Below are 12,096 nucleotides of genomic sequence, written 5' to 3'. Positions count from 1 at the left end.
ATTATTCAGCCCTCTTAAATTAATACTTTGTAGCGCCACCTTTTGCTGCGATTACAGCTGTAAGTCGCTTGAGGTATGTCTATCAGTTTTGCACATCGAGAGACTGACATTTTTTCCCATTCCTCCTTGCAAAACAGCTCGAGCTCACTGAGGTTGGATGGAGAGCATTTGTGAACAGCAGTTTTCAGTTCTTTCCACAGATTCTCGATTGGATTCAGGTCTGGACTTTGACTTGGCCATTCTAACACCTGGATATGTTTATTTTTGAACCATTCCATTGTAGATTTTGCTTTATGTTTTGGATCATTGTCTTGTTGCAAGACAAATCTCCGTCCCAGTCTCAGGTCTTTTGCAGACTCCATCAGGTTTTCTTCCAGAATGGTCCTGTATTTGGCTCCATCCATCTTCCCATCAATTTTAACCATCTTCCCTGTCCCTGCTGAAGAAAAGCAGGCCCAACCCATGATGCTGCCACCACCATGTTTGACAGTGGGGATGGTGTGTTCAGGGTGATAAGCTGTGTTGCTTTTACGCCAAACATAACATTTTGCATTGTTGCCAAAAAGTTCAATTTTGGTTTCATCTGACCAGAGCACCTTCTTCCACATGTTTGGTGTGTCTCCCAGGTGGCTTGTGGCAAACTTTAAACAACACTTTTTATGGATAAAATAAAATTTATGGATCAGTTTTTGATTTGTTAAAAAAGTTTGAAATATCCAATAAATGTCGTTCCACTTCATGATTGTGTCCCACTTGTTGTTGATTCTTCACAAAAAATACAGTTTTATATCTTTATGTTTGAAGCCTGAAATGTGGCAAAAGGATGCAAAGTTCAAGGGGGCCGGATACTTTCGCAAGGCACTGTATATCAGTTCACATAAATGACTGGGTAAACAATATGCCAAGCAGACAAATGCACTTGGTATTGACCCACGAGTGGTGTCTGAGGTACTTAAGGGGCTCATTAAGGACCAGTTTCCCTCACACAGATGTAAGCCTCTAAAATTGCTAGTGTAGAAATCCCCTACAATAATCCATGTCTAGTCTACAATATGTTTACTGAACAAAAATATAAACACAACATGCAACCATTTCAAAGATTTTACTGAGTTACAGTTCATATATGGAAATCAGTCAATTTAAATAAATTCATTAGGTGTGCAGCGATGGGTGGGCCTTTGAGGGAATAGGCCCACCACTCTTGGCAGCTAGGCTCACCCACTGGGTAGCCAGGCCCAGCCAATCAGAATGAGTTGTTTCCCACAATATGCATGATTACAGATAAAAATACTCCTCAGCACCCCACCCCCCTCGGGTGATCCCGCAGGTGAAGAACCTGGAGGTGGAGGTCCTGGGTTGGCGTGGTTACATGTGGTCTGCGGTTGTGAGGCCGGTTGGACGTACTGACAAATTCTCTAAAACAATGTTGGAGACAGCTTATGGTAGAGAAATTAACATAACATTCTCTGGCAACAGCTCTGGTGGACATTCCTGCAGTCAGCATGCCAATTGCATGCTTCTTCAAAACTTGAATCATCTGTGGCATTGAGTTGTGTGACTCAATTTCACATTTTAGAATGGCATTTTGTCCCCAGCACAAGGTGCACCTGCGTAATGATCATGTTTAATCAACTTCTTGATATGCCACACCTGTCAGGTGGATTATCTTGGCAACGGAGAAATGCTCACTAACAGGGATGTAAACAAATTTGTGCACAACATGAGAGAAATACACTTTTTGTGTGTATGGAACATTTGAGTTGTTTTATTTCAGCTCATGTAACATGGGACCAAAACTTTACATGTTTTGTTTATATTTTTGTTCAGTGTATTCTATTTTATTAACACACTTAATAGACGATCAAGACATTTGAATTTGTTTGGTGAAAGCAATATTGCGGACAAGACAAATTGTAGGCTATAACATTGGGCAACATTACAGTAACATCTAGATAAATACATTAGGTATATTTAATTTATTTATGCTAGAAATTTGGATCACATGTAATCACCTATGTAATTTAAATGCTAAATAGTCATCCACCCAGAAAAGTAAACATGCATTGATAATAACCAATGATAGGTGGCCACATCAACCATTTATGAGCATGTAATGCCTTATGCTTCCAAGAAAACAGAAAAAGGTTGTCTCTCACAAAGTTTTGTTTCTGCAGAGAAACTGCAGATATTTACAGTCGACTGCAGTCGAAAATGCATGACGTTTGATTACATGGTTGTTGTAGTCGCAAATCGGACAATTTTTATACCCATAATGCAGCACACTTTGAAAGCCTTGACAAAAGTGATCCACCTCGAATGCGCCCATTGATTAAGTAATAGAGCTGGTCCTAGTGAGATGTAACCGAACCCTAGTCAACCCATGTAGATTAGTGGATTTGCTGTAACAATTCCGTACTTCCCTTTCTTTAACATGCATTTTTATATTGGGAGTAAATAATTATGCTATAGATCAAACTATACACTGTCATTGTGTATAGTTACTACCAATATTTCTCCTATTTTCAAACTCGTTAAGCTTGCCAGCATAACACAGCTTCATTCATTCAGTATTTTTTTTCTAATTCAATGTATAATATTTGAAATTACAACATAATTTAGGCCTAGATTCAAATCAGATCAAGCATTAACCGGCAATAGCAGACACCCCGATATATTATGTTTTGACGGTGTAACGGAGCTGAGATTTCAAATCCGTCTACAGGTTCTTGTGATTTGTCATGAAGCCAAAACCATCCCACTCGCGTCAAAGGTACAATATGCAGAAATCACTCCGACATTTTCTAGTTGCTAAAATTCTTAATTCACCTAAAGCCTAATTTGAGTTAATGTAACAAAATAAACAGGTACAGTGTGTAGAATCATTGCATCATCTAAACCGCGGTGAAATATATTTTCAACTGTTTGAAGCTGGTGTACAACACCAAAAGTAGAACACGCAAAAACGAAATTTAAGAACAGGAAGCATAGAAATATCGCATATAGAATGAATCTACTGCATCTTAGACTTGCTTTCATTGAGGATGACATATGCCCAAATTAAAAGAAAGGTGAGTTGTGTCACCCAAAAAGCTACATATTGCAGCTTTAAAAGTTCCGAACAATGATGCTAAAAATAGAAAATCATTCAACAAAATAATGAGGATTCATCAGCCTAATCAAGGTAGGTAGGTGAGTTACAAATCACTCCAGTGTTCGAACTGGCAAACAATGCTGCATGGGATTTGTTTTAATGCGACTCCCTTTCCATGCAGCCAATGGAGTACCACAGTATGAGTCACAATACCCATAAAACCTAGTGATCAACACATTATAAATGACTAGAAGACACATACCGGGAGACGCGTTGGTTGGGCATTGTGGGGAGGTGCTCGAACGAGAGCTGTACGTTCCCCGCGGTTGGTGGTGTCAGAGACATGTAGCTATGTTACAATGGGAAGCAGGACTATCGCGTCCTTGCGTCTGTGGACTATGATTTATGCTTTCGCCAATGTCCGCTATAGGTATATGTGGCGTTCAGAACAACTTGGAACTCTCCGTCTTCCGAGCGTCCAAGACAACTGGGAACTCACATTTTTTTGTTGCTCTGACTGGAAAAAATAGTTTTGAACGGTCATCCAACTCGAAATTTCAAGTCGGGAACTCTGGACCCTTTCTGGAGGTCTGACTTTACAACCTGAAGATCACCGACATCCAGTGGTGTAAAGTAACTAAATAAAAAATACTTTGAAGTACTACATTAGTCATTTTTTGGGGCTCTCTTTTACTCCACTACATTCCTAAAGAAAATATGTACTTTTTCTCAAACATTTTCCCAGACACCCAAAAGTAGCCTACTCTGTACATTGAGAATGCTCATGCTGTATAGCATTATGGTCCAATTCAAGCACCTATCAATACAACGCATTGTCATCCCTTCTGCCTCTGATCTGGCGAACTCACTAAACACAAATACTGCATTTGTAAATTATGAGTGTTGGAGTGTTCCCCTGATTGTACATAATTTAAAAAACAAGAAATTGTGATATCGGGTTTGCTTATGTACAACTATTACTTATGACAATCGAGTACTTTTTCAATTACTGTACATTTAAAACCAGATACTTTTACTGAAGTAGTATTTTACTGGGTGACTCACTTTTACTTGAGTCATTTTCTATTAAGGTATCTTAACTTTTACTCAAGTATGACAATTGAGCACCTTTTCCACCACTGCAGACATGATTTGACCTCGTATTTTTCCAGAGTTCCCATGCTGCGTTCAAAACAACTGGGAACTTGGAAAAATAATAGGTCAAATCATGACTTTTAGTGATCTTTAGGTCGGAAAGTCAGAGCTCTAGAATGAGGCCAGAGTACCAGAGTTGGAATTCAGAGATGAATGACCATTCAAATCAATTTTCCCCCAGTCTGAGCTTGTTCTTTTTTTTTACGAGTTCAGTTGTTTTGAATGCACTGAAGTTGGACATTTCCAAGTTCCCAGTTGTTTTGAACGTGGCACCAGTTATGCTTGGAGCAGTTTTCGGATTTGACAGCTCATGCAATTCTACCTCGTCTGGCTGATACGCAACTGTAACAGTATAACTTTAAACCGTCCCCTCGCCCATACCCGGGCGCGAACCAGGGACCTTATGCACACAACGACAACAGTCACCCTCGAAGCATCGTTACCCATCGCTCCACAAAAGCCGCGGCCCTTGCAGAGCAAGGGGAACTACTACTTCAAGGTCTCAGAGCATGTGACGTAACCGATTGAAACGCTATTTAGCGCACACCGCTAACTAAGCTAGCCGTTTCACATCCGTTACACAACTACACAGCAAATTGTGTCTTAAATCAGGGACTTCGAAAGCTTGAGGGGGGGGGGGGTGTACACGACAAAATAGGATCAATGAGTTAGCCAGCTAACTTGGTTAAACATTCTGATGTAACTTTTTTTTTTGGAAGATAAGCTTGAAATGGGCATGGTCTAATTTATCAAACCAACAAAAACATATCTAAGTTTGGCTCTTTTAACGAACCAGAAAACCAATAGCTATTTCTGGTTGCAGATTCAGCGATAGAAATGTAAAAGCTCATTTCCAATTGGGCCGACATGTAGCGTTTACCGTGAATGCAGTTCCTGCTAAAGTACGAACAATACAAAGCTGAACTTTGGTGATACGGGTTGAATAGAGCCCCAAGTTCCTCCTACAACACTGCAAAAACAACAGCTATGCGGGTGTCGGCTCGCTCAGATCTGAAAAATGTTTTTAGAGATCAATAGATAAGGAAAAATAAGGAAAAATCATCTCAAAAAGAAGGTTCAATATATTCATGTAAGGCAAACTATAAAACCCTCATTCCCATTCAAGATCACTTTAAAGCATTTTTTTTAAGAGATGGGGGGGCATAAGAATTTTCTCAAGTTTTCCCTTTCTCTTTTGCCTGATTTGAACATCGACACACAGATCAGAAACATTAAACTTTCAAGGCTTGTCAATGTGCATTTGAATTATACCCTAATTTACACCAACTTGGAATAGTACAGTACCTGCTACTAGTTTCATCTACCACAGTACCTCTGGCTACAATATAAGGCTATGACTTGTAATTTTATATGGAAGCAGTACCCTTAAGATATTTACACTAACCACAGGGTTGGCCATGCAGCTCTTTGGGGCTTTTAGTGCCTCTTTTTGTTGCATAACATAAACGCTTAGTCACTTTAGCCACCTTTACAGAGGCTGAAGTTGCTACAGCAAAGGTATCTAAAAACTATCCCACACGGTAGCCTACTAGTTGTGCATAAATGAATTCAGATACAGTACCTGATAATACCATATTGCCTGGTTGGTATGCCCTGGCAGTCTTCTGTGATTAGTGCAGTTATTGGTTGCATTGACCCAAAGCCAAGTCTGCCTCTACCTTGCCTATTTCCACGCTAAGAAAACTGAGCTAAATTAATCTGATTGTCATGATGGGACAGTTGAAATACAAGGTCAGCAGAAGAAGGTTTAGTAGTCAGCTTTAAGGTAACCATAGCTACACAGTTGGTTGATTGTCAGCAGTAACAGTTGTCATATCTATTGTAACACAGTTTCGATATCAGCAACAATGTTGTCATGGTAACAGTGGCCTGTCACTCATCGCTGAAACGCAGTCTCTGGAAGGCCTCTTTGATGTCCTCGTTAGTGTCTTTGCTGCTTATGGAGCCCAGGCGGAGGACCCGGCTGTCGGTGACATCTTGTTTCAGTTTGCGCTTGCTAAGGTCCACCGTCCCCTCGGCCCCCTCCCCCTCGGGCCCCGTCAACATGATGTAGCAGGCGTGGCGCCCCCGCTCCAACAGAGTGGCTAGGACAGGCAGAAAACACATTGACAACAAGTCATTTAGGCTTAGAAAATAGTCATTATCCTCAAGTACAGTAGACTAGGGCTGTCTGAAAACGTTACTAGACGTCAAATCCTTGCATCCCAAGTCCTTTTCCCCCTCAATTCCTCACCTTCCTCTCAAAGCGCATTGGAGGAAAGATCCAAGGTCCCTCCTCCTCCCTGAGAGGGCGGTGCGGTAATAACGTTTTTAGACAGCTGAGCTATTGAGACGGTTCACCGATCGCGCATAATGACATTGTTTTGCTCAATCGTGTAGCTCACCTTTAAACGCGATGATGTGGTCCATGACGTTGCTCTTCTCCAGGAGAACTGAGGAGTAGTGGGGATACAGCATGTAGGAGCGCCGCTCCTCACTCAAATCCCTCTGGTAGGAAAGCATTCCTTTAGAAACAGGTCAGCGTGTCTAAAGGGCACCACTATGACAAATGTGAATTGGATCGACCCGGGTTCGAACCCAGGTATTCTGCATGCCACAAGCCTGTGCTAGCCCACTGAGCTGAATCCTAGGCCTTAACTCGGGAAGCTAATGCAAGCCTTCAGATTCTCAGGCTAAGGTTCTGTGAACACAGAAGGAGATGAAGATCAGTGAATGATCCGTTCTCATAGAGTCACTGTACTCACAGTAGCGTTGGCCTCGGAGGGCATCAGCCCCCAGAACATGAACACAGAGAAGGAGTTGATGGTGTTGACTGAGGCTGGCTTGGGTGAGTTGGGGCTGGCCAGTAGGTTGACCTCCCACACTGTGCCTCCAGTGTTTCCGTCCAGGATCACCACCTACAATGCACACAGAGCAGGGACAGATGTCGCATTCAATGCAAATGCAGCTTGGAGTGGAAAAACAAAAAGGGATGAAATACCAAGCAGGTAAGTTGAGTCTCTTCTATTGCTTCCAGGCTGGTCCCCACATACCCTTTTAATGCGGTTGCCAATGTCCTCCTCGATCACTATGTCGAGTGTGCCATCTTTGTTGAAGTGGCCAAAAGAAGGCTCGCTGAGGGGAGAGGAAAAATGTACAGTACCAGTCAAAAGTTTGGACACACCTACTCATTCAAGAGTTTTTCTTGATTTTCTACATTGTAGAATAATAGTGAAAACGATGAAATAACACATTAAATCAAAATACATTTTATATTCTACAAATCAAAATATATTTTATATTCTTCAAAGTAGCCACCCTTTGCCTTGATGACAGCTTTGAACACTCTTGGCATTCTCTCAACCAGCTTCATGAGGTAGTCACCTGGAATGCACGTGACTGTTAATTGAAATGCATTCCAGGTAACTACTTCATGAAGCTGGTTGAGAGAATGCCAAGCGTGTGCAAAGCTGTCATCAAGGCATCTTTGAAGAATATCAAATACATTGATTTATTTAACACTTGTTTGGTTACTACATGATTCCAAATGTGTTATTTCATAGCTTTGATGTCTTCACTATTATTCTACAATGTAGAAAATAGTAAAAATAAAGAAAAACCCTTGAATGAGTAGGTGTCCAAACTTTTGACTGGTACTGTACTTAAAACCCTCCCAGTCGGTACACAACATTGGCCCAAATACCTGGTTATCATAGTTGTACTCATAGATAGTCACACACACACACACACACACACACACACACACACACACACACACACACACACACGGCAATTTATTACAAATGTTAAGGAATATGAGGTTGTTAGTCCTGATATGACCATTCAAAACTGTGTATTGAGTAAGCTACATGACAATGTTAACTAACTAATCAGTGCTTAGGGTGATGACGTTTTTTTAACCTGAGGACTGTGCTGGTGTTGACTCTCCACAGTAAGTTCAGACTGTCACCATCTATCAGCACCACACTGCCCCCAGTGACCAATAGCAGGTTGGAGGGACCCTCTGCCTTCCCTGTCCTTAACACGTATCTCAATGTCCCAGACCTGCAGGGGAGGAATGGCCATCAAAAGGAAAGACTTCATGTTAGCATTAGCAATTCATTTCAGTCTATTGTCCAGGTTACTGAACATAAGACATGAGAAATCATAATTTAACCACTAGACGTTTGGTATATTGGTGTTGTGTTTTGCCCCCAAGCTGTGACATTTTGAGGCATTGTGAGAATTGTGTATTAGCGTCTAGCTGCTGCTCCATCTTACTCATAGATTGATACAAGGCCAGAGGAGTCATTGGCTTTGCGCTCCCAGTGCTTGTCCTTCTTGAGGCCTTTTTCCATGCCTGCCTTAGCCTGGGCTGCAATCCTCCACAGGGCCAGGCCATACAATCCCGAGTCTGGGGAGATGGGACAAAGGGCAGTGACAACAGTCATATAACATTACACTGACATCAATATGCTGTGGGCTGTAGCCAACTGGCCATATAGGACCCTTAAATCAATGTACTGTGATAGCTCACTGGCCATTGGACAAGGTCACATACAGTAGGACTGAAATCAATGTGTTCTATCACATAGAATGTTATGAGATCAATAGTTTGGTCAGTGAATTATTGACAACAGATCTATAAATGAGCTCACTAGCAGGCTTTGGCAAATGGCTTGCTCACCTTTCTGGAGCAGTACATAGTTGGAGCCTTTCCCTGTGGAGTGGAGGAGATGCATGGCACACTCAGCAGTGTCAAGAACCACCTCTGAGCCAATCTGGACACCAGTCTTCCCTGAGAGGATCGCCAGCTGTGTCTAGAGCGCAACGAATAACAATAGAACAAACTGTCTTGAGGTCTTCTGTTGAAAGGTACTGGCACAGAGGTTGCCATTTCATGTGTGAAGTACACATTTTCTCATGCATTATTGTCCTGTGTTTTAAAGCAGAGGTATAAAACGGAAACAGTGAAAATCCTACAATATCGCATCCTCTAGTCTGAGCGGTCGTCATGCGGAACACAGCTGGTAAGTGCGACTAAACTGAGACATCAAGGACGCCTCTGAGGTTTACCTGCGTTGGGCTGGGCGCCACCAGAGCCACGTCGCTTACCCCGTCCCCATCCAGGTCTGAGACACTGAGGACCGGTAAGGTACTCCTCAGGTTGGGAGGCTGGAGCCGCGCCCACGTCACCACTCCTGTACAGAAATACCAAGTATTCAGAATGCACTCACAGCTACAACCCCCCTCCATCCGAAATCATGGAAGTTTTCTTCGAAGTGAGTCATGTTACAAAATAGTGGCGAGACACAGACCAAACTATCATACATTAGAGGGATAAGCAGGCACATACTTGCGATTTATGAAAGGCGTGAGGAGAGAAAGCATGACTACTTGAAGTGTGAAGTTCAACCACCATTGTGGTGGAAAAGGTATGAAAACATGACTATAAGTTCCTGATCAGGTGTTGTTTGTGAGAGTGAGATCGTAGAGAGAGAGAGGTGAGTAAACAAGAGAGTCATGAATCGGAGTCACTCACCAGTGTATTTGTTGATGGCAGTGAGCTGGTTGGAGTGAGACAGCAGGCAGCCCCTCTCGGTTTCTCCAAGGCCGTCCAGACCACACTGGGCCCAGTGGAACTCAGGGGCCAAGGGCCGCTCCCACAGAGACTCCCCGTTGGTCCCAGCTACCGCCGACACAAACACACAAGGTGTGTCCAGACCTGGAAGTCATACAGCACACGTGAATCTCACAGACACTGCCAAGCTACAGATTTTACAACGACACAGCAGACAATATATTGTTAGAACAATTACAGTAGGAATTATTAAACAGTGTCTCTGTACCAAACTGTTATAGATTTCCATTCAAATGTGCAAAAATTGTTTTTTTTTAAACAAAAAACGTTCTCAGGCAAGAATTCTGATAGGACTTTCTGGGAGTGAACAGAATGTTTTATTTTTTATTTTATTTAACTAGAATGGGGATGTCACCATGGAAAGCTGAAACTCCCAACCATGCAATCCTGCTGATTAGAAGGTCCTGTGTAGATTGTATTTTAAACCAGAAGCTATCAGGAAATAACAATATTTGTTCAACCTTTTACAGTGTTAGTTTAATCAGCTATCTACAATATAATACTTAAACACAGGGAAAACATAACTTTGACTGCAATGGGCCTTTAGCAAGACAAAGCATGAAGCATTTGCTGTAAGATCTGTATTACTAGTACCTTCAGCAAAACAACTAACGTTCTGACTGCCCTCCTGGGCCTTCAGGACAAACAACACGTCCATCACTTTGTCTTTGCTTGCATCCTCAATGGCCAGGAAATCATAGGTGGCTGTGAGAGAAAGGAAAAGAAGTAAGTTGAACCTTTTGGGTAAAGAAACAAACAGTACATATAGGGCTGTTTTCCCAGACAGTTCAAGCCTGGTCCTGTACTAAAATGCTATTTTCATGGAGATTGAGACTTTTTCATCCAGTCCATAGTGGAAAACAACACAGGGTTTAAATAACTTCTTAACTGGCCTTCTCTGGTCTATTGTGTCACTGTACATCTTTCCCACCTGCTTGGGGGAAGGTGCGGTTCCAGAAGGTGAGGTATTGCGGACGGACGGGACAGGGGATGATGAAAGAGAAGGCGAAGACGATGATGAGGCAGAGGAAGAGGGAGAGGAAGAAGGCAGCCGTCCTCCAGTGGGACAACTTGGCCAGACCCAAACTCTTCTTCTTGGTCTGCGCTGGTGGTGCCGTTCCACCACCCTCAACCCCATCCTCCTCCCTCTTCAGGGGGTCGGCTTCTGTGGCATGGTCTGTTGGCTCCATTATCTCTTCAGCAATGTGTCATAGCCCGAACAGACCTAAACATATAGAAAATGTGGTGCAAAGGACACAAACCTATAACGCTCCCTCAGCACTGACACAGTACCAAATGTATTCCTGTCTGCCTGTGGGACTGCAGCAATTTCCACACTCGCACCATCTCACTCTAAACATTTTCAAGTTTGCCTCCAGAAATTTCTGAACAAAACAATAACATTCATAACCCATGACCTTAGCTAGCAAGCTACCATGTAACAGCATGCACTGATTATATCCTGAGGTACAATGTCAGTGTTTAATTTTAGCTATACACCCGGACTCCGTTTGGGTCCTGGATTCACCATTTCCGTAAACAAGTGTCGTGGACAGATGAAACAGTAAAATAAACTTTCGCGAGAGAATTGTACTTCTGGGTAACCGAGATAAAGAATTAGCTAGCGTTATTTGGCTGCGATAATAATGCATAACATGTCAATTTAGCGAGTTAATTTAATTGAAAGCCTGGTCAAGATACCACAACTTCTGGCTTAGAATACGAGCTAGTTAGCATAGCTAGCCATAGTAGCTACCGTTACATAACGCGTTACAGGCTCAAAACGTATTCGTTGGCATTATCTCAGACTAGACTAGTTAGCTAACTATCTAGATAGTTTCGCCATTCAATTTCGAGCCCTTAAATGTCTCATTTATCTCAAGTAGTTGATTTATTTTTGTATCTTACTTTAGAAGCTACTTCTGTCCGTGTCTTTGTTTGATCGATAACTGTCAATCCAACTTCACCTGAGTAAACAATTCACACCTTAAAGCATCTACTAGCTATCGTGAAATAGTCATTGCAATCTGGGATCATTTGAACGACCCAACCTTACCCGTTTTACGTTTCAGCTTCAATGGGGATAGGGACATCCCAAGGATCCCCGATTGCGTGCACCATCGTGAAACGAGCTATCTTGAACTCAAGTGGCTGTGATTGGTTCGTTACCAAGCCACTCCAATTGGCCAATTCTAGCGTAGAGGAAGTG

At 42.3% G+C, this 12,096-nt stretch overlaps 1 protein-coding gene across 2 annotated transcripts; it reads right to left on the bottom strand.

Moving 5' to 3' along the window:
• Window positions 1-5,999: 5,999 nt before the first annotated feature.
• fam234a (family with sequence similarity 234 member A) lies at window positions 6,000-12,085 on the bottom strand. Of its 2 annotated transcripts, none has more exons than XM_035748584.2 (12): window positions 11,944-12,085; window positions 10,819-11,112; window positions 10,482-10,592; window positions 9,789-9,971; window positions 9,323-9,447; window positions 8,934-9,066; window positions 8,528-8,660; window positions 8,168-8,311; window positions 7,300-7,381; window positions 7,012-7,164; window positions 6,652-6,754; window positions 6,000-6,351 (listed from the first exon to the last, which is right to left on the bottom strand). In XM_035748584.2, exons 2-12 carry the CDS (start codon window positions 11,075-11,077, stop codon window positions 6,140-6,142), a joined length of 1,638 nt encoding a protein of 545 aa, XP_035604477.1. In that variant the 5' UTR covers window positions 11,078-11,112; window positions 11,944-12,085; the 3' UTR covers window positions 6,000-6,139. The 2 variants fall into 2 exon arrangements, with proteins under 2 accessions (XP_035604477.1, XP_035604467.1); XM_035748574.2 differs by lacking the exon at window positions 11,944-12,085 and adding an exon at window positions 11,796-11,933.
• Between the last annotated feature and the right edge of the window lie 11 nt (window positions 12,086-12,096).

The sequence above is a fragment of the Oncorhynchus keta genome, chromosome 3 (genome assembly GCF_023373465.1).
Source record: "Oncorhynchus keta strain PuntledgeMale-10-30-2019 chromosome 3, Oket_V2, whole genome shotgun sequence".
Lineage (NCBI taxonomy): Eukaryota > Metazoa > Chordata > Actinopteri > Salmoniformes > Salmonidae > Oncorhynchus > Oncorhynchus keta.
The sequence above is the reverse complement of the archived record's forward strand: the minus strand, read 5'-3'. Positions and strand labels throughout refer to the sequence as shown.